Below are 18,084 nucleotides of genomic sequence, written 5' to 3'. Positions count from 1 at the left end.
TTGCAATGTATGTCTTAGCCAATGAACACGACTAGCAGCTACTTGGAACCAATCAGCAGCTCTCTTTCGGTCGAGCTGGCTCTACAAGTCAGGAACCGGCGACTGACACTGGTGCGACATTTCGGATCCCCATGCGTAACCTGAGGACAAAGTAGTAATAGGTTGCAGATGCTAAAACTGACGAACCTCCCCCGCGGTGCCCGCCAAGTCTGCTTTTCATGGCAAAAGCAATCTTTCCGCTGGCCATCCGATAGTGATATATACTCTGCCCGTTCTCATCGAGATGTGTGATTGTTTCTAGTTCTTGTTGGTTCTCTGAAAGCTTGCAAACATTCACCATCCACTGTCATACTGGCTGTTGCGTATAACCACGGCAACCACCCGTCGCTCTCTACAGCAGGCTCCTCGCATTTCGTCCTGCTGCACACCCAGTGCCGTGTCTTCGTCAGCGCACCAGCGTTGTTGACGAAGGAAGCATACTTGTACACTGTCTAAATACTGGCCGACACTACACGTTCGGATCACGAAACGCACGGCCGTGAAGCAATCATGCGGCCAATAAGCCCAGATCACTTTGCTGTTCCCACGGCATTAGCTCATCGGTCACACAACCCTCGGCATACCATCAGCTCGAGCTTCTCGTTCACCATTCCGGAGACGTGGAGGCCAAAGGGCGGAATCGTGCGCTGGATCAACGAGCTGCCTGGGCCTAAGGCAAGAGAGGAGCCATTGGAGCCAACACCAATGCTTGGCCAGAAGCATGACCTGGTACGTATCAGCGCGGTATTCCTTGTACTTTCCAACCATCGGGAGAAGGCGACGAAGTGACGGGATCGTGAGCTGATAGTGACTCTTTTTCGTCGTCCAAACAGGAACCGGACAATGAGAAGACGCCGACCTCGGAAGACCACCGCAACAAGCGCACGAGACGCTTCTCGGCAGCAAGCTTTACCAAGTCTCATGACCAGATGCAGCAACAGACCAGCCTCTTTACCAGAGGACATCGCGCTGTCGCGAGCATCTCAAGCACCTTCACCAGCACCAGCCGCCATCGCCGCCAAGACCAACACCAGGAACAACCAGTCTCACGCAGCGAGACCGCAGCCTCGAACTATACGGTCGTCTACCAGCAGAGTGACTACTACCACCATCACCACCACCATGGGGACGACCAGCAGCAGGGACAGCACCGGTACGCCAAGGACAACACCTCGTCGAGACGTGCGTCCTCGACAATGGCGGGGACGACCGCGCGCGGCTCCGTGATTTCCAACTCGCCGCCTGGCACGCCGCTCACGATTCCCGGCCGAGCCAGGATGAGGTTCGCTTTTGTCGGGGACTCCGGGTGTGGCAAGTCTAGCTTGCTCCTGTGAGTTTTCTTTCTCGTACGGCTGATGATTACTGCGATGATTGTCGCTGACCTTGGCTTTATTTCTGCGCAGTCGGTACTATCGCGATACTTTCACTGAGGTCAGTTTTCTTTTTTCCCCCTGATCTGTATTACCGCAATTCGTTCCAGGTCATGTGTTGCGATCGGTTTCATCCATAAACGATCAAGTGCCGCACATCGAGAGCTCTGGCTGACCTCGGGCCCTCTCCTCGATGCATAAAACAGGCATACGTCCCCACGCAGTACGAGCTCTTCACCAAGACAACCCTCGTCGACTCGCAGGACGTCGAGCTCGAGCTCTGGGACACCTCTGGGGACATCCAGCTGCACCAGCTGCGGCTGCTGTCGTATCTCGCCTGGGACGCCGTGTTCCTCTGCTTCAGCGTCAACAGTCAGAAGCAGTTTGACCGGACGCAGACTCAGGTATGTCCCGGCCCGGGCCCCTTGTTTGCCCATCTAGCTCGTGGTTTTGTCCAATTCTCCCATGGCCGCCGTTGTACTCTTACTTCGTTGGAAGTACGAGGACGCACGTTGATGGAGCCAAGCCACGCAAGAGAGAGAGAGAGGGATATAAGTGGTGGACTGCGTGACTGACTAAACCTCCGTGAACAGTGGCTCAGAGAGATCCGGATGAACTGCCGCGACGCCCCCGTCATCCTGGTCGGCTGCAAGAAGGACCTCCGCGCCGGGTCGGGAGTCTGGCAGCCGCTGTGCAGCCAGAGCTTGCTGGTGTCGTCCACGTCACCGGTAACGACGACAACAACAAGAACATCACCCACACCAGACCTCACGACGACGACGACGACGACAACGACGCGGCTGAGCTCGCGGGTAGCAGCGACCGAGGTAAACCCCCCGTCCCTCACCCCAATTCTTCAAACCCACTCTGCTTGCACTATACAGACCGGCAACATCTGTTTTTTCTCCCCACCCTTCGCAAGGGGGTGCATCATCATCATCATAATCGCTTCCCAGACGGCTAACCAAAAGTGACCATCCTGTACACACACAGGCCTGCCTGGCTGCCCACACGACCGGTGCGGTGCGATACATGGAGTGCTCGGCCCTCACGGGCGAGGGGGTGGCCGAGATCCTCGACGAGGGGGTGCGCACAGTGTTTGACGAGCGCGCGGCCGACGAGGAGGCGCTGAGGATGACCATGCGGTGCTGTCGCGGCGGCCGCGGTGGCGATTCGAGCGGCCACAGGCAGCGTCTGCGCCAGAAGTTTCAGCGTCAGCGCGGGCGAAACGGTGGTGGTGGTGGTGGTGGTAGCAGCTACGGAGAATCGACTGTCGACAGTGGTGATTATCGTCATCATGGTGGCGGAACTAGTTTGTTGTCGATGGCGGGAGAGAGGGCGGTGGTCGGGAGCGGCATCGGGAGGTTTTTCTGCTTTGCGTAGCAAGATAGGAGGTTTGGCGCGTGTTGCTGGGCCAGGTCGCAGGAGTATTCACACGATCTGCTCTGGCTGCATAGACTTTGAGCATGCTGGGGTAGAGGATGTTTTCAGCCGGACCTCGTCTGAAGCAACAAGATCCTGAGAACTGATTTGGGTGGGATAGCTGGTGATTGGTCTTCGTTTCAGCGAGGCGTTGGATGTCGAGGATGTTTCTTGTCTGGAATTGGATTTTGTCTTCATTATCATGTTCAGTTAATTCCCATCCTTCAAAGTGGAGGTCTTTGTCGTCAACCATACTTGAGATTCAAAGTCTGGAGATCGCTGTAAATCCAGCGCCGATACTTCTCGAGCAGGTCCTTCTCGACCAAGAGCAAAATACAAGCACAAAAGACCACATCGTGGGGCCCGTTTGACCGATCCTACAGCTTCGCCTTGTGCTCCTTGCCCTCCACCCGCTTGACCCCCTCCTCGACCTTCCTCTTCGCCGCCCCGAACCGCATGTTCGGCTCGACAAAGTCCGCGCCTCGCGCATCCAACAGCGCGACGCTCTCGCGGTACATTTCCTCCTTGAGCATCCCATACGCACCAGTCGCCGCCTTGGTCGTGAGCTTGAGATCCCTGATGAGCTCCAGGGCGGCGTCCAGCCCGCCGACCTTGTCCACGATGCCCGCGTCGAGCGCCTCTTTGGCACCAAAGCGGTGCGCCTCTAGGATGAGCTTCCGGAACGTCGGAGCCGGCAGCTTCTCGCGGAACACGGACGCCATGGGTGGCAGCAGTGGCGCGCCAAACTCGAGCTCGTTCAGGCACAGGTAGCCTTTGGGCTCGGAGAAGACGCGGTAGTCCTGGTGCATGGCGAGCATGGCGCCGCCAGCAAAGGTGTGCCCGTTGAGCAGGGCCACTGTGGGCATGGGGTAGGTGAGGAAGCGGCGCCACAGCGGGTATATGTTTTCCTGCGCGAAGCCGGGCTGGTTGAGGAGGAGGGTCAGGTCCAGGCCGTTGGAGTAGAACTTTGTGATGGCCGAGGTTGTGATGACGACTCCTGGGGGGTACTTTGGCTTCTTGGTGCTGGCGGCTGGATCTTTGTCCTTGCTGGCGGTGTCTTCGACGCGGGCGTACTCGAGCTCGTCAAGGGCCGTGAGCAGGGCCTGGCAGAATGCGTCCGTGAGGCGATTGTCGGGAGGTGAAGTCCATGACAGGAGGTAGACCTTGGGCGCGGGCGTGGTGCAGACGATTGCGCCACCGGGGTGGTTCTTGAGCGCCGGGATGGGCACGGTGAAGAGTTGCTGGCCAGACATTGTGATGTTTTGGTGCACTTGTATGATGAAGGAAGAATTGCTCAGCTAGTGGAGGTGAGGAATATCAGGGTCTTCTGTCTTTGGCATGCGTGGTTCAGTGCTCACACCCGAGGCACGCAATGCTGGCTGAACCCTTGCGGCGATCGTACATAGCTGACGTGAAGCCCCGACATGCCTCGGCAGACCCGCTATCAGATGCGACATGCTCGAGGATTGATCTGACAAGAGTGAGCGCGCTAACCGCCTTGGGGGCCTAGAAGGTGAGCATGGCTGGCAGCTCGACACTGCGGCAGGCTGGAATCAGCGAGGCCAGGCCAGTCCCCGAGAACTCGTCGGAAGTCATATAGCCAAGAGGTTGCCCTCCCGACAACTGCGACGCAGTCTAATCACAGGCCAGTGGGCATCAGCGAATACGTTGGGGGGTGTGATCCGGCAGCACAGCGCGGTCGCCATGAACCAGCCATCCTGGCCTTCGAACCATGCTGCCGTCTGTGGGCTCACCTTGACGTTCGGATGATGGATGGTGGCGCTTAGCCAGGCCATCTGCGGCCACCAGTGGCAGTCTACGAAGTCTGTTGGGTGTGTTTCTGCAGAGGGGCGGCTGACCACACTGCAAGTGTTCTCTCCCATGCAGGCATTGACTGCAGGCTTTGGAACCAGCCTGAGTCGAGAGGGGGGGGTAACCAGCTTGTGCAACAACATCCAGCTGAGTCCCTGCCGCCCAGCGCGGGCTTGTTGAGCTTGGAACAACTGGGCTGGCATCTGATGATGTCGACTGGCAGGGAACCAGGTCCCACTGTCGCGATTTTAGGTTGGCAGCCCCTGCCAGACGAGCCGCTGGCGGGCGGGAACTTCTCAGGACTGCCGCCCAAGGGTGAGGGAGCTGTGTGGCCAAGCAGCTGGAGGTGTGCCGGGGTGTCCATTGTTTACTTTGGGCGGGGCCGCCCCACCTGCGGTTACTGTGGTGAACGCGGCCATGTCGCAGTGCTGCACCCATATTGGCAGGCCGAAGGGTGTGCCGGAAGGGGGCTGCACATCGTGATGCAGCCTTAACTCGGCCAAAACAAGGCTGGAGCACGCACACCTTGGCCTTTAGGTTGCCGCTACGGCACTGCTCATTGCCCTCCACCAGCGCATCCGCCGGCTACGTCCTCCCATTGTTCTCTGGCCTCCTTTTGGCATGCCAAAACATTCCCGCTAGGCACTTCTTCCGCTGCCTTTTCCCCTCCTTATCTCACTTACACACTGCCCAGCTGTCAGCAAAACAACAGCGTCATCAACACCACCCAACTTGACCGCCATAGCAACTTCGAGCATAGGTCCCATCAACAACCATAGCGTATCCCGCGCCTAGCATACGATCATTTGGACTGCTTCGCAAACAGCACACAGCTCGGCGTCTCTGGTCAAACGTACAAACACCGCCTAGCCAACCTGTTGCCGACATCCTCAGCATCAAGGCCGTTGTGATGGTTACAAGGCAGATCACATTAGTGCCATCATGACCGTCGCCAAGTCTGCGGACGAGGACGAGGATGTCCCCACGCCCGAGCCCGCGGCCACGCCACAGACACCCCGCAGACCTGCCACTGTCAAGGCGCGGCGGAAGTCCAGTGCGGCGAAACCCTCGACGCCCCTCAACACAACCTCGACTTCAGATGGAGGAGGCACGCCCAAGACCGCGCCGGCGCGGACCCGGGCGGCCACCACCAAACAGCAACCTACACTTCTCACAGACTTCCTCTTGGGCCGCCCATCGCCCGCCAGAGTGGCGGCGGAACGGAAACGACGAGCCAGTCTGGACATTGTCAAACAGGAGATGCGCCAGGCTGCCGTCCGCCGAGTCCAAGCCCCCGGGGGTGTCCAGGAGAGAGTCAAGAAGTGGCAGAAGGCTAATGCGGCTGCCATGGTCGGCGAGGACCCGTTTGCGACGCCCTCAGAGCCCAGCGAGGTCCACATACAAGTCGACGACCAGAGCGTGACCGAGGAGGATCGGGTTAGGATAAAACTGCGCCAGAAGAAGAAACCACCACCAGCTGTCGTGGTAGTTGAGAGAGTAGTAAAGAGCACGGAAGGTGACGAGAAAGAAAACGAGGAGGCAGCGAAACCGGCCGGCCCACCTAAGAAGCGGGTGGTCAGTGACACGAACTGGATGAAGAACAACACCCACAAAGTCACCAAGAAGAAGAGCCCGCCCAGGAGTCGCTCCCCCAAGGCAAACAATAAGCTAGACAGTAACGGTTCGCCTCTTCCCAAAGGATTTCTCCAACGCCCGACTCCACAACCGAATGTGGCCAACAGGGTAAAAGCATGGGCAGCGAAAGTCGAGATACCAGAAGACTCCCTGACGACGAGCCGATCCCGAAGCGCAGCAAGGTCGGCGCGAGACGATGACGGGATCCGCGTCACGCCAATGTCAAGTGAGGTTGCAGTCTCCTCAGCGCCGACAGAGTCAACGCAAAGATCAAAGTCGTCTGCCAGATCTGCCCCGTCTCACGCTCGTCAACAGTCTTCGGACGTGTCCTCGGCAAAGAAGAGTGAGCCGAGTTTTAAAAAACCGGCGGATGATGATGGCATTCGGGTTACACCACTGAAGAAGACTTTACCCGACGACGGCATACGGGTCTTTCCTAGCAAGTCAGACACGAAAAGCGACCGTGCTAGGACGCCACGAGCGTCGGAGCGGCCAGTCCGAGCCCGCCAGACCAGCGCGCAAAGAGACGAGACTCCGTCCCCTCCGAGTCGCAGGGACGTGATTGAGGTCATTGAGGATCCAGACTCAGATTCGGATGGCCAACGTACACCGACCCGAAAGGACGCGAAGCCCTTGCCAAAGGCCCGCCAAAAGGCTCCAGAAAGGAAGGAGTCAAAGCCTGCCACAATGGTGAGCGGCACTACCGGCACAGAAACAATCATCACGGAAACGACAGACACTCAGACATCAATCACCGAGTCCACTGAGCAGCAGACGCAAGTCACAGGTACTACGGCGACCGAAGATGTATCTGACAGCGGCTCAGCGTCTGATGACTCCGATCTTCGGTCAGATATGCCCTCAACGATCCTTCCGAGGAATCTAGCTGAGATCCCGGTCGGGTACTCGGCTTTCAGTGAACTCGATCTGCCACGAGCGCCTCGAAGACGACCCATCGCGAAGCGGGAGTCCAGCTTCAAAGGAGCAACACACGTTTTGAAAAAGGCCTTGGAGGGTGGCAAGAAAATCATCGCCGAGAAAGTTGACCCCCCCAAGCCAGTAGTCAATCAGCCTCCGAATATCGAGAACTGGCTGAGCGGAACGGTCGACCCCTTTGTCGAGACTGCGAGTAGCAAGGCCACCGAAACCGAGCTCGAGCCGCCAAAGAGCCGAGAAATGCCAAAGAAAGAGACCACGCCGACACGACCCGTTCAGCGCAGCACAAAACCCGCTCCAGAGTTGAACTTTACTGCCTCCACTAAAGCCAGCGACGAAACTATAACAACGCCGAGACCGCTGAAGGTGCGCCCTCAGTCAGGTGAGCGCCTCAAGACCAGCCAATCGTCTCAGGAAGTGTCCGCTACACCTCCTTCATCTGGATTGAAGAGAAGGACCGCAACACGAAGCACTTCATCACCAGTCAAGAATGGAGGCAAGAAGGGATTCGCCGACCGGCTTCGTGATGCTTTTCGTGGCGAATCCGCCGGACACGCGCCCCCTCCTCTAGAGTATCCGAGTTGTTCTACTGTGATAAGCTACGACAGCTACGACAGCTATGACAGCTACTACGATGACCAAACAGAGACAGATGTGACGTACTCGCAGAATCGTCGATCTTCGGGCTCTCGAAGCCCGACTGTCATCACAGCCACCAGTGACGAGCGCTCTTCCGTTACCGATGATTCCTCGTACCTTTCCAAGTCCTCAGCCGACAACGCAAAACGCCGGCCACCTACAAACGGCCGGCACGAACTGTCTACGATCCTTTCGGAAGCCGATACTTTCAGCACACTTAGCTCGGACATTGAGTCCATGCTCTCGGACTCGACATTTACACAGACGACCGGACTTACGAAATCTACCGGCTCCAATGCCAAGGTGTCGAGACAGCGCAGTCACCAGAGCCGCAATGGCAGCCTCAAAAGACGGCTCACCAAACATTCCGATCTTGTCTCTGTTCTGTCCCTGCCTGACGAGGGACCTGCGCCAAGCCGAAGCCGAAGCCTGCGATCATCCCGGAGTGTAAGCCGGGCACCCAGCAACAGGGGCGGGAGGTCGGTCGACAATCTCCTTCGAGATTTTGCCAAGGATGAGAACCTGTACCAGAGGGAGCTGAAAACCCTGGTTGATGGAGTTCTACCCGTCCTACTGACGCAGGTCGTCAAGAGTGACAAAGATGTCAAGGAGCCGTTGTCGCCACGTGCCTCACAAAGCAAGAGCGAGACACTCTCGAAATCGGTTGTCGACATGGGCATGGCATTAGAGAAATTGAGGAATGCACACAAGAAGTGCCCGTTGGGTAATGTCAAACTGCTACCACAGTGGCTTGAAAGCACGCACGCCATCTACAACAACTACCTAGATGTGTGGCGACTTACTTTCCAGGGAGTCATTGTTAACCTCAGAGTCAATTCTCTTGATGACAACGATTCCCTCGTCAATGCCATGCCTCAGAATGAAGATGGGGACGTCGTGAACCAAGCAGGAGAGCGCATCGACGTGGCACATCTTCTCAAGCGACCGCTGGTCAGAATCAAGTGGATCACCAAGTTCATTCAAGGCTACCGCAAGATCGCGGCCACAGATGACTACGCCTCGCTCTGTGCCAATTGGGAGGAACTGCAGGACAAAGCCCGCAGGCGGCACAAGGAGGAACAAGCCCGCGCGACTGATGAGGAAGCTATCAATACGGACACGACACGGTGCCGAGACTTAAGAACACTGTCGGCCTTGGACTATGTCCGCATTGATCATTCCCGCCAGGTGTACGCCAAGGACACCTTCAGACTAGAGCTGCGACATTCCCAAGGTCAGCGACTCGGTTGCCAAGTAGAGCTTGTGTACCGTGACAACCAGCTCTTCAAGTCAGATCCAGGAGATCTGCTCATCAGAGAGATTGGCCACGAGGGACGGAACTGGCTGCTGTTTGCCCCGGTCCTTGGCAGCCACCTTTCGGCAAGAATTGGTGACGACAAAAACCAGCTTGTCGTGATGGTCAGGGGTCACAGAGAAGAGTGGACGGAGCTCCTCATTCTCTCAGCTGAAGACGAGGAGCAAATCGCTGACTGGCTTGATATTCTGGGTACCACTCCTGTGCCGCCACCATTGCCCAGTGCTGAATTCACGGAGGCTCAGTCACGGTCTCTTCTGGCGGGATCAGAAGTGGGCGATGTGCCCATCGGTGAACGAAGAAATCGACGTGGAGTGCCTCAAACACAATCTTTTGGCTCGATGTCACCGGCGATGAAGTCAAGAACGCCAGAAAGGTACCACACTCGTAATGCAAGTGTGCCGATGGCGCATCTGCAAGCTCTGCCGGTTCATGAGCCGAGCCTGCCTACACACCCTGAGTCTTTACAGCGTACACACAGCAGATCCCGACACTCCTTACCTTCTAACCCTGGGCCGAGTGACAGTCAGGAGCGGAGCAGGCCGCTGAGCGAGTCTATGCGCCCAGACCCGGCCATGTTCGTGGTGACGCAACCAGACGACGAACCAGTGGCAGATGTGCCACCGCCTCCTCCAGCTCACCGGACGATCAACCCCAGAAAGCAGCAGCAGCATCATCTTGCCCCTCCAGCGGACGATGGGCGGCTCAAGCGACGCGGATCGTCGCCGCTGAAACATGAATATCAGCCGTCTGATTTGTCGTCCGTAGAGTCGTCCGAGTACAGCTCAGAATCGGACTCGGGATCAGACACAGAGACTGAGGGCGATGCCAGCAGTTACGAGTCTTCTGATGACGAGTTGGAGGCCATTGAGATGCCGGAGACGACACCAGCGATTAGTATCAAGCATCAACATCACACTGACCAGGCGCCGGCACAACGACACTGGGCTGAGCGCGTAGAAGTGGCAGCTGAAGAGCCTATGATCTCGACACTACCTCTACAACCACAAGAGCTGAGACGTCCGGATCCAGAGTACATTTTTTATGCCACGGCCACCATCTCCTACTGGGACACAAAACACGGAGCATGGAAGGACTTGTGGCCAGACTCGTGCTCGGTCATCACCACCCCCGGCCTCATTGAGGTCTACCCGGTCTCGCCCGAAGGGGCTCACTACGGAGGCGACCAGCCACTGATTGCACTCGACTTGACTCCACTGGTCTCGCTACGCAACAGCACAGTCCTCGACCTCGAGATTCGATCACCAGCCTTGAGCTACGCAAGGCTTTATGCCAAGATGACCAAGGCGGATGCCTCCATCTTCCGCTTCCGCAACCCTACATACCTCGATAGCGAGAAGCTGTACCTCGCCGTCCACCGCGCGCGGATGGATAATGCCAAGTATAAGGCGCTGGCAGAGGAGTCGCGCGTGCGAGCTTTTGGTCAGAACCGGTTTGCCAACACACAAGAAGACGCGAACAGCAGCCGGCGTCGCAGCTGGTTTGGGCGAAAGAACAGCTACCGCGCATCGGCGCGTGCGCCGTCGCAATCTCAGGGTAGTGTCTCGCAGCAGTCGGGTGTGTCTGCATCGTCATTCTTGAAGAGACTTATGGGTGGTGCAAGCCACTCTTTCGACATTGAAATGTCGTCCGTCGATAGACAAGGCCGCAGCGGCAGCGGGAGCCCCTCGCAATATGGCTCCTCAGCATCTTCAGCAACGCCGCCCAGATCGCCCTCCATCAGCGCTGCTAACAGCGGGCCTGCGAAGATGAGTCTGACGACAAACAACCTCAAGATCCGGCTGCACTTGCTTGTGAGCTCCACGAAGTGGGAAGACTACGGCAACTGTCTACTGGAGGTCATGCGACCGGATCAGGGTGTGCACCAGAAACTCCGGACACCGCAGGGTATGGAGAAGCGCATCGTAATCAAGACGTGTCCCAGGAAGAGCACCGAAGAGAGTGTCGTGGTGCTCGACGTCGTCCTTGGCAGTCGCTGCTTCACCCGCCTTGGAAGCCGCGGCATCCTCCTCAACGTCTGGGAGGAGGTCAAGGACGAGACCGGCGTCGCTGGCATGGCGCCCAAAGATGGCGGCAGCGGCGGCCAGGTCAACAAGTGGTGTTTCCAGTGCGCTTCCGTCACGGAGGCCAGCTGGATTTTCGGGCTCGTCACGCAAGAGGTCACGATTTGGTAGATCGCGACTCTGTAAGCACGAGACCATGTTATGTTTCTGAAGAATCTGCCACCTTTCTTTCATCAGGCTTGAGCATTTGGTTGGTTGGCATTTGATTTCATCTTTCTTTTGTCACATAAGATACCCCCAGTTCGGCTTTTCACTTTTTTTCCCCCACGGCGTCTCTTGTTTCTAGAGCCACATCAGCCTTTACTTTTATTTCTTCTTTGTACATCAAGGGATTTTCTCGCATAGCGTTGGGGCATGTATGCATATACTAGCGTACCTGGACGGGGTATAATCATGGCACATGGATAGACTGTCAGGCAAGGTTCAGGACTCGAACGAGTCCTTGATTTCAGGCGTCAGGGTGTTGGGGCCCGGTGGGGAGACCGGCCAAGGTTGTGGTTTTGTAAAGCATGAATATGCTGGTACATTTTGCGATGTCAGATCTGCGGGTAGGATAATCACCCAGGTAGCCATGAGACACGACGCATTGCACATAATCAAACTGCATGTTAGAAGTTGTAGGCAACAATTCCAAACATCTTGTGATCCGACTGTATCTGGCGCTAATACTTGAGATGACTCTTATTGACCTGGCGGGCTTGATTGACCTTGTCGTCCTTGCAAGTTGGTCTTTTGTTTCCCGCAAACCCATGGCCTAACTACAAGGGATCCAACAATATTCCACCAGCCATGACTCAACTCTTGTTGCCCATGCGTTGAAAAAAATGAAATAAAAAGTATAAGGAATAAAATAAGCCCACGCTCGATATTCTGGATGGCGGTCAGCCCATCTACCGAGGCGGGGAAATCGCTTCAGTACCAATAGACCCCATTGCTCCCCTCGACCTTTGCCAGCGCCCCTTTCCCCTCGCTGGCCAACTTTCCCAGCGCCGCCCTCACCCGCCCGGTGACGTGCTCGCTGTACTCCGGAGAGCCCGGCACCACGGGCACGACCGTGCCGTCCGGCTGCGTGACGGGCGCTGGCTTTATGCCCGTGTCGTTGCGGAGGATGACGAGCTCGTCCAGCAGCTGGCCGATGGTGGTAGCCTCAGCACCACCACCACCACCACCACCACCACTGGCAGCAGCAGCAGCAAGCGCTCCCTGGACCTGCGCAATGTCCTCGGGTCCCCAGGCCCCGCCAAAGATTACCGCCCGGGGTGGCGAGGAGAAGTTGCCCGAGCCGATGGTGCTGCTCTCCGGAGTAAAAGTCGCGGGGGAGGAGAGCAGGAGTGGGAGTTCCTTTGCCAGGGCTGTGGCGCCTTGGCAGAATAGAATCACTATTACTTTTTGTCAGCATCTCTCCCTCGTGTGCTGAGCAACGAAGAAGAGGGGTTTTGGCTCGCGCGGGCATGCAAACGGAACGGACGAACGGACGAACCTTCATACTCGGGCTTGAGCCCCGCGATGACGGCCTTCCCCACGGCCTCGTGCGCACCGCAAGTGACCACCGGCATAGGAGCCGCAGTATTAGTGGTGGTGGTGGTGGTGTTGGAGGCCATTCTGTTTCCTTCTTCAAACGTGCCGGTTGTTCTTCCCCCTCCTTGTGATATTCTCACACACACCTGGTCTTTGCTGTCGCCGGTAACGCGGAACGCTAGCCAGACTGGACAAGACACCAAAGGATTGCTGAGCAAGAAGAAAGTCAGTGTGGTTCGTGTAAAGGCAGCCAGAAGACCTGCTCTCTCTCTCTCTTTCCCCCTTTCCTTTCTTGAATAATCTTTTTATCTCTAATATTTCAAATGGGTGTCCCCGAGATGTCCTCAATGGCGGCCGGTGGAGCAAGGACTTTTGTTCCCCTGCTACCGCCGGATCCAATAGTTGCAAGAAGACTCACAAGCTTCGTTCGATATGGAGCAGCGGGCCGGCCACCAGGCGATGGATGCGGTTGCTCGACGTGCAAAGGTTGGGGTAGTGGCAGGGATTTGATTGAACGTGAAGGAATCGAGGCTCGCTCCTGCTGCAGGGGACCTTCAAAGTAATAAAAGACCACAAGAGAGTGCTGAGAGAGAAACTTAGTCTATGTTCTAGACCCGGACAGCCATCAGAGGAAATCGAGGCTTTTATATAGTTCAACAGTACACATAGGCCCTTCCTCGTCTTTCCCTAACGCTATTTTGTCGTTCCTACCCCAAGAAAAGACTCCGCACGCTTGGATTCGCACCACTCTGACCAATGGACTCCAGCTGACCGCTGCGCCAGCGGCCAAAGTCGCCGTCTGCGTGCCCGAATTGGCACATCGCAAATGTCCCTGTCCCGAAGCTGCCGTGGGCCCCGTGTTTGAACAGAAAGCACGTCTCTAGTCCCCCCCCCGGGGTGCCGCCGCTCGCGTCCAAGGGGCACATTCCCTATTCCCTAGTAGAGAGAGGCTAAGGCGAAGGTTTTAAGTTTCCAAGGTCGCCGAGCGACACGCAGCTCTGTTCATCGAGCCCCAGGTGGCGCAGCCGGATAAGCAACGCACGCGACGACTTAACACCTTAGCTTTCTCCTCGTTCAAGCAACGGGGCATGACCTGTCAATCGCTGGCCACTCGCTTGCACGAGATACAAGTCCGAACCAATGGAGAATCTGGATCAAGAACAGACCGGCAATGCCGGGTTGAGAGATGATGACAAAAGGCTGCAGCAGCCCCGGGCTTATACGAAACCCCCAATTTTGTATACACAAGACACCCCTATGGCTATGCACCTAACGATGTTTCCCGTCCCTTGTGCGTATCTGGCCAGAAAACACAACAGCCTCGAATATAGAATAAGCTCCGTCCCTTCCATGTACAACGTCGACGTCCCCCAGAGTCTCGAATAACGATATGAATCCATGTTTTGTCTTGCCTTGACCCCAACGACCCAAAGATCAAACACCACCATATGTAAAATCTGATATACCGCGCAACACCCGCCAGTCCGTACATTGCAGCCAGTGACTCCTCGGAAAAACAAGAAACAGATCTCCAAAACCTTTTCTCCATGTATTAGAGCTCGCCGAGTCCCGATGGGTATTTCCAGTCGTGGGGGGGGGGAAAAGACATTTCTGCAGTCTATGTTTTGTGCGCTCTCCACGCCACCAGAGTGGCCCCTTTTGAATAGATCCGCTTTTGTTTTTCGACAATGACAAACAATCAAGATGTGGTCAACGGTGTAAGCAACGAGGCTGCTTACGCCGGAGACTTGCTTGGAGGAGCGCTGGCCCCGTTCTGGCGGGCGTCGTTGCCGCTCACAGAGAGCCCTCCCATGCCCGAAGACAGGAATGCGAAGGGATCGCTCTCCGACTGGGACGAGTAGAAGCCGCCCGATGGTCCGGCCGACGCGGGTCCGTTGCCTGCCGACTGAAACGCAGCCTCCGCGGCACGGCTGTCGAAAGGACCGGCCGAGTGTGCACCCGGAGCAGGACCGAAATGAGTGTTCAGCGACGGATATGGCGCGGCACCACCACCGATCCCGGAGGGCAAGGCATAGGTGCTCGGAGGGCCGCCAAAGTGCTGACCGTACCCACCCGAGCCTCCGAAGGGACCATGGCCGGGACCGGGACCAGGGGCCTGGTTGAAAGGACCACCAGGGCCGGGCGTGCCGCCCATCGAGTTGTTGTCCATGCCGTAGTTGGAGCCGCTGTTCATCGGAGACGGATATCCAGAGTCAGCCACGACCGCGGCGCCCGCACGACTAGCACCGCAACGGAGACAGCAGACGTTCTTAGCAAAGTTGTGGTAGCCACAAACTTCATTGCCGCACTTCCAGTCGCCGGCACGGAACGGGACAACTCCACTGCCGCCCATACGGCCCCCACCGTGGCCCATGTTGTTGTGATGTCCGCCGTGATGCGGGGGCGGCATCATAGGAGGCTGGCCGTAACCACCACCGCCGCCGCCACCACCACCACCATATCCGCCGCCACCACCGCCGCCCCCACCATAGCCGCCGCCACTACCGGCCTCGCCGCCCTGAGGTCCTGCGTTCATAGCCGGGAAGGAACATCTGAAGCAAGCTGTCCGACGCTGGAAGTTGGAGAAGCCACAAGAAGGGCACGTCCAGTCACCGGGACGAGGTCTGTTCTTGCTGGGAGGGAATGGCGTGAGGATCTCGGCGGCACGGTCAAGGACCCGGCTGGAAGATGGCGACACTTCGATAGCCTTCTCGTTCAATGCACGGCCGTTCATGCACAAACTCTCGGCAGCCTGGATAGGCCGGTCAGTATTCGGGAAGCAGGTCGGCCGTAAGGAGAGGAAGGAAATTGCTCAGCCAGGTGCGAGGGTACTTACCTCTTCGTGAGACGAAAAGACCGCGAAGCCCGTGCCAGTTGGCTTATGCTGCTCGGGTGTACGCAGGGTCCAGAATGCAATGGGCCGTCCGCCGAACTGCGTGAACCAGCTCTCCAGCTCGGACTGGGTAGTATCGTGGGGGAGGCCGGACATGTGCAGGACCTTGCTTCTCTCGGACAAGAATGCACGAACATCGGCACGCGCATCCATGGGGCGGGTCAGGACATCCGGGTGATCCTGGGCCGGCTGCGACTTGCGAATCAGTCCGCGCAGGACACGTGCGAGGGTGACTGCCTCTTCCATGGCGCGTCTTGGCGAAGCGGGTGCCAGGGCTTGCAAGTGGAAGGGCAGGTTGTGCTTGATCGGGGCGCTAGACTGGACGGGCTCAACTTCGAGCGCGGCGCAGATGTTGCTCAGCATGGAAGGACCAAAGGGTAGCGACTCGGGGTGATGTTGCTGCCAGCGCTGGTATTCGGTACGGAGGTCAAATGTGCGAGAGTGCTGCAGGTAAGGCGGCAGCACGGTAGACTTGTCCCGCGCCTCACGGGGGAGCTGTACCCGAAGATCCCAGGCATCGAGCGTTACAAAGACAAAGTCGAGGTTTTGTGAGGTCAAGTGTTCGGAAGCGAAAGCATCGAAACGGTTGATGGCGTCACGGAAGGTACCGGCGTTTCGGACATGTTCCCATGTCAGAGTAGTGAGACTAGCTGTTGCACGGTAACGGCCATTAGTGAAAAGTCCAATGCCGACGAGGGAAGAGGGGATGGATTGAAGGGCATGCATACTGCACAATGGCGTGATGGGCGTGTTGATGGGCTTGACAAGCACGCTTTCTCGGTGAAGCTGTGACAGGGAAGCTGGTTAGCGGGTCGAAGCTTGAGAATGCAACTTTTGCAGCATGCGGCCGCAGAGGAACCTACTTCGTCCAGCGACTTGGCATCCAAGAGGATCCAGCCAAGCTCAATGACCTCGGCGGAGTCCTTTGTAACGTAGACGCCGTGCTCGTCACAGGTGGTGGCTACGTGGATGACCACGTACCGGTCTGCGTGCGGCTGTGCGGACGGAGGGTTCGACATGATGGTTTGCTCGTTGCAGGAGCTACCAGCCTACAGAAACGGGCTGGAGAGAGGATGCCGAAAAGGAGCTGCTGTCCACCTTGAGAGAAGTCAGTCGAGAGATGGAAGAGTGGTTGGTTTCAGCGACGTATCGGGAGCAGTAGAGGCAATCAGGGGGCTTTCGGACTGGGACTCGAGAAAAGGTGCTTCGACAGGTCAAGGCGGAACCGTGGAGCGGGAATGGTGGACTCGGGACCCAGGGGGCCCAGGGGTCTGGTGGTGTCGGACGGGCAGGGTAGGTCGGTGTCGTTGTTGTTGACCGTCTCCTGTATGGGTAGCCTGGGGGTGGGGGTAGATGCTCTCGTCGAGGCTGGCTGGACCGTCAGAGATACAGGGTCTGGAGGTGCTACCTACAGCTTGAATCTAATAGAAACGAGGAGACAGAGCCTCCGTTGGCGGTGGGACGTGACGTGAACCCACGGTGATGTAGGCACAGCAGCCCAAGGGGGTATCGGGGGGTCTGGCTTGCGGGCGGGCCGGCGTGCGGCGCTCCGAACAGCAAAATTATGGCTCGGCAGGGTTTTGGGGCGGGCGACTCGCTAGTGGGGGACGACAGCTTGTGGTAGCAGCTGCTCGAGGGCCTGTGTGATGCCCGGTGCGGTTCTCTTCGACAACAGCAGCGTGGTGGGCTGGCGGGAGGCAAAGAGAGGCGAGGAGGAGGGCGGCGGCGGCAGCGAAGCAGGGTGAGTAGGGATACTGTGGGAGGAGCAGCAGCGGCGTGTGCTGGGCCGAACGAGCGCGGGAGAAAATGCGCGAGCGGGTAGCGAGGAGATGATGTGGTGGAGAGGACAAGAAAGTGCCCCCAGTCTTGGTGTCGTGCGCAGCCAATTGGGGCCGCCGCGGGCCGGCGGGCTCCTCGTGCTGGGCAATGGACCGCGTTGCCCTTTGCACCCCTCAAGGAACGACTCCGGGTTGATTGGCGGCAACTTGGGGGCTGTTGCCGGCGCAGTTGTCTTCTTTTAAGGTAAGGAAGGCTGGTACACTAAGTGGCCAAGGTTTAATCGCTTGTCCACGAGTTGCCGCATGTTTTGTCTTTGCTGAGTTGACACTTCTTCAGCGGACAGCAACGAGTCATCAAAGTGCCCATGTCTGACTTTGCCTGGGCACTTTCAGAGCGTTTTGTGCAGGGCCGCGTAGGTACAATAACAACTATGTATCATGACACATGCACAACGTGCGACGAGGAAGGCGCTAGGGATTTCCAGGTTAGGGGGTGTTCCTTCCACCACGCTTCCAAACCTTCCATGTCATGGCAACTCCTCCTGAAACTCCTTTCCTGGACACTAGAAGACCCTCTGCGGCCTGGGCCGTGATTCGGGACCGTCCGCCGATGGCCTCAACTCACGACTTGGCTGGTTGACTG

The 18,084-nt window shown here is 57.5% G+C and overlaps 6 protein-coding genes across 6 annotated transcripts; 3 read left to right on the top strand and 3 right to left on the bottom strand.

Annotated features, from left to right (window-relative positions):
• The first annotated feature begins 420 nt into the window (after positions 1–420).
• Positions 421–1,602, top strand: B0I36DRAFT_103279 (uncharacterized protein). Its single transcript, XM_046147752.1, has 2 exons — positions 421–768; positions 873–1,602. Exons 1-2 carry the CDS (start codon positions 550–552, stop codon positions 1,371–1,373), a joined length of 720 nt encoding a protein of 239 aa, XP_046013812.1. The 5' UTR covers positions 421–549; the 3' UTR covers positions 1,374–1,602.
• Positions 1,603–1,618: 16 nt separating this feature from the next.
• B0I36DRAFT_206712 (P-loop containing nucleoside triphosphate hydrolase protein) lies at positions 1,619–2,501 on the top strand (the record flags this gene model as incomplete). The annotated part of the gene is made up of 3 exons (XM_046148846.1): positions 1,619–1,813; positions 2,003–2,100; positions 2,366–2,501. Coding segments are annotated over 3 exons (429 nt in total), but the record flags the coding sequence as incomplete, so codon positions are not given.
• Positions 2,502–3,000: 499 nt separating this feature from the next.
• B0I36DRAFT_103266 (ClpP/crotonase-like domain-containing protein) lies at positions 3,001–4,254 on the bottom strand. The gene has a single exon (XM_046147751.1). The coding sequence runs from the start codon at positions 4,082–4,084 to the stop codon at positions 3,209–3,211; it is 876 nt and encodes a 291-aa protein (XP_046013810.1). The 5' UTR covers positions 4,085–4,254; the 3' UTR covers positions 3,001–3,208.
• Positions 4,255–6,508: 2,254 nt separating this feature from the next.
• Positions 6,509–11,859, top strand: B0I36DRAFT_320487 (uncharacterized protein). Its single transcript, XM_046153559.1, has one exon. The coding sequence runs from the start codon at positions 6,966–6,968 to the stop codon at positions 11,361–11,363; it is 4,398 nt and encodes a 1,465-aa protein (XP_046013809.1). The 5' UTR covers positions 6,509–6,965; the 3' UTR covers positions 11,364–11,859.
• On the bottom strand, positions 11,860–13,352 carry B0I36DRAFT_382939 (uncharacterized protein). Its single transcript, XM_046160939.1, has 2 exons — positions 12,733–13,352; positions 11,860–12,631 (listed from the first exon to the last, which is right to left on the bottom strand). Exons 1-2 carry the CDS (start codon positions 12,851–12,853, stop codon positions 12,165–12,167), a joined length of 588 nt encoding a protein of 195 aa, XP_046013808.1. The 5' UTR covers positions 12,854–13,352; the 3' UTR covers positions 11,860–12,164.
• A 1,153-nt stretch (positions 13,353–14,505) lies between these two features.
• Positions 14,506–16,682, bottom strand: B0I36DRAFT_361710 (uncharacterized protein; the record flags this gene model as incomplete). Its single annotated transcript, XM_046158524.1, has 4 exons — positions 14,506–15,522; positions 15,607–16,313; positions 16,392–16,449; positions 16,527–16,682. The coding sequence occupies 4 exons, from the start codon at positions 16,680–16,682 to the stop codon at positions 14,506–14,508; spliced, it is 1,938 nt and encodes a 645-aa protein (XP_046013807.1).
• Positions 16,683–18,084: the final 1,402 nt, after the last annotated feature.

This window comes from Microdochium trichocladiopsis (assembly GCF_020744255.1).
Source record: "Microdochium trichocladiopsis strain MPI-CAGE-CH-0230 chromosome Unknown B0I36scaffold_4, whole genome shotgun sequence".
In the NCBI taxonomy this organism is placed as follows: domain Eukaryota; kingdom Fungi; phylum Ascomycota; class Sordariomycetes; order Xylariales; family Microdochiaceae; genus Microdochium; species Microdochium trichocladiopsis.
Note: the sequence above shows the minus strand (reverse complement) of the source record. Positions and strands in the feature narration are given on the sequence as shown.

Coding starts and splice junctions, on each gene's coding strand:
- B0I36DRAFT_103279 (XM_046147752.1), top strand. CDS start 550: ATGCGGCCAATAAGCCCAGATCACTTTGCTGTTCCCACGGCATTAGCT. Junction 769..872: donor TTGGCCAGAAGCATGACCTG/GTACGTATCAGC, acceptor TCGTCCAAACAG/GAACCGGACAATGAGAAGAC.
- B0I36DRAFT_103266 (XM_046147751.1), bottom strand. CDS start 4,084: ATGTCTGGCCAGCAACTCTTCACCGTGCCCATCCCGGCGCTCAAGAAC.
- B0I36DRAFT_320487 (XM_046153559.1), top strand. CDS start 6,966: ATGGTGAGCGGCACTACCGGCACAGAAACAATCATCACGGAAACGACA.
- B0I36DRAFT_382939 (XM_046160939.1), bottom strand. CDS start 12,853: ATGGCCTCCAACACCACCACCACCACCACTAATACTGCGGCTCCTATG. Junction 12,632..12,732: donor GCTCAAGCCCGAGTATGAAG/GTTCGTCCGTTC, acceptor AAAAAGTAATAG/TGATTCTATTCTGCCAAGGC.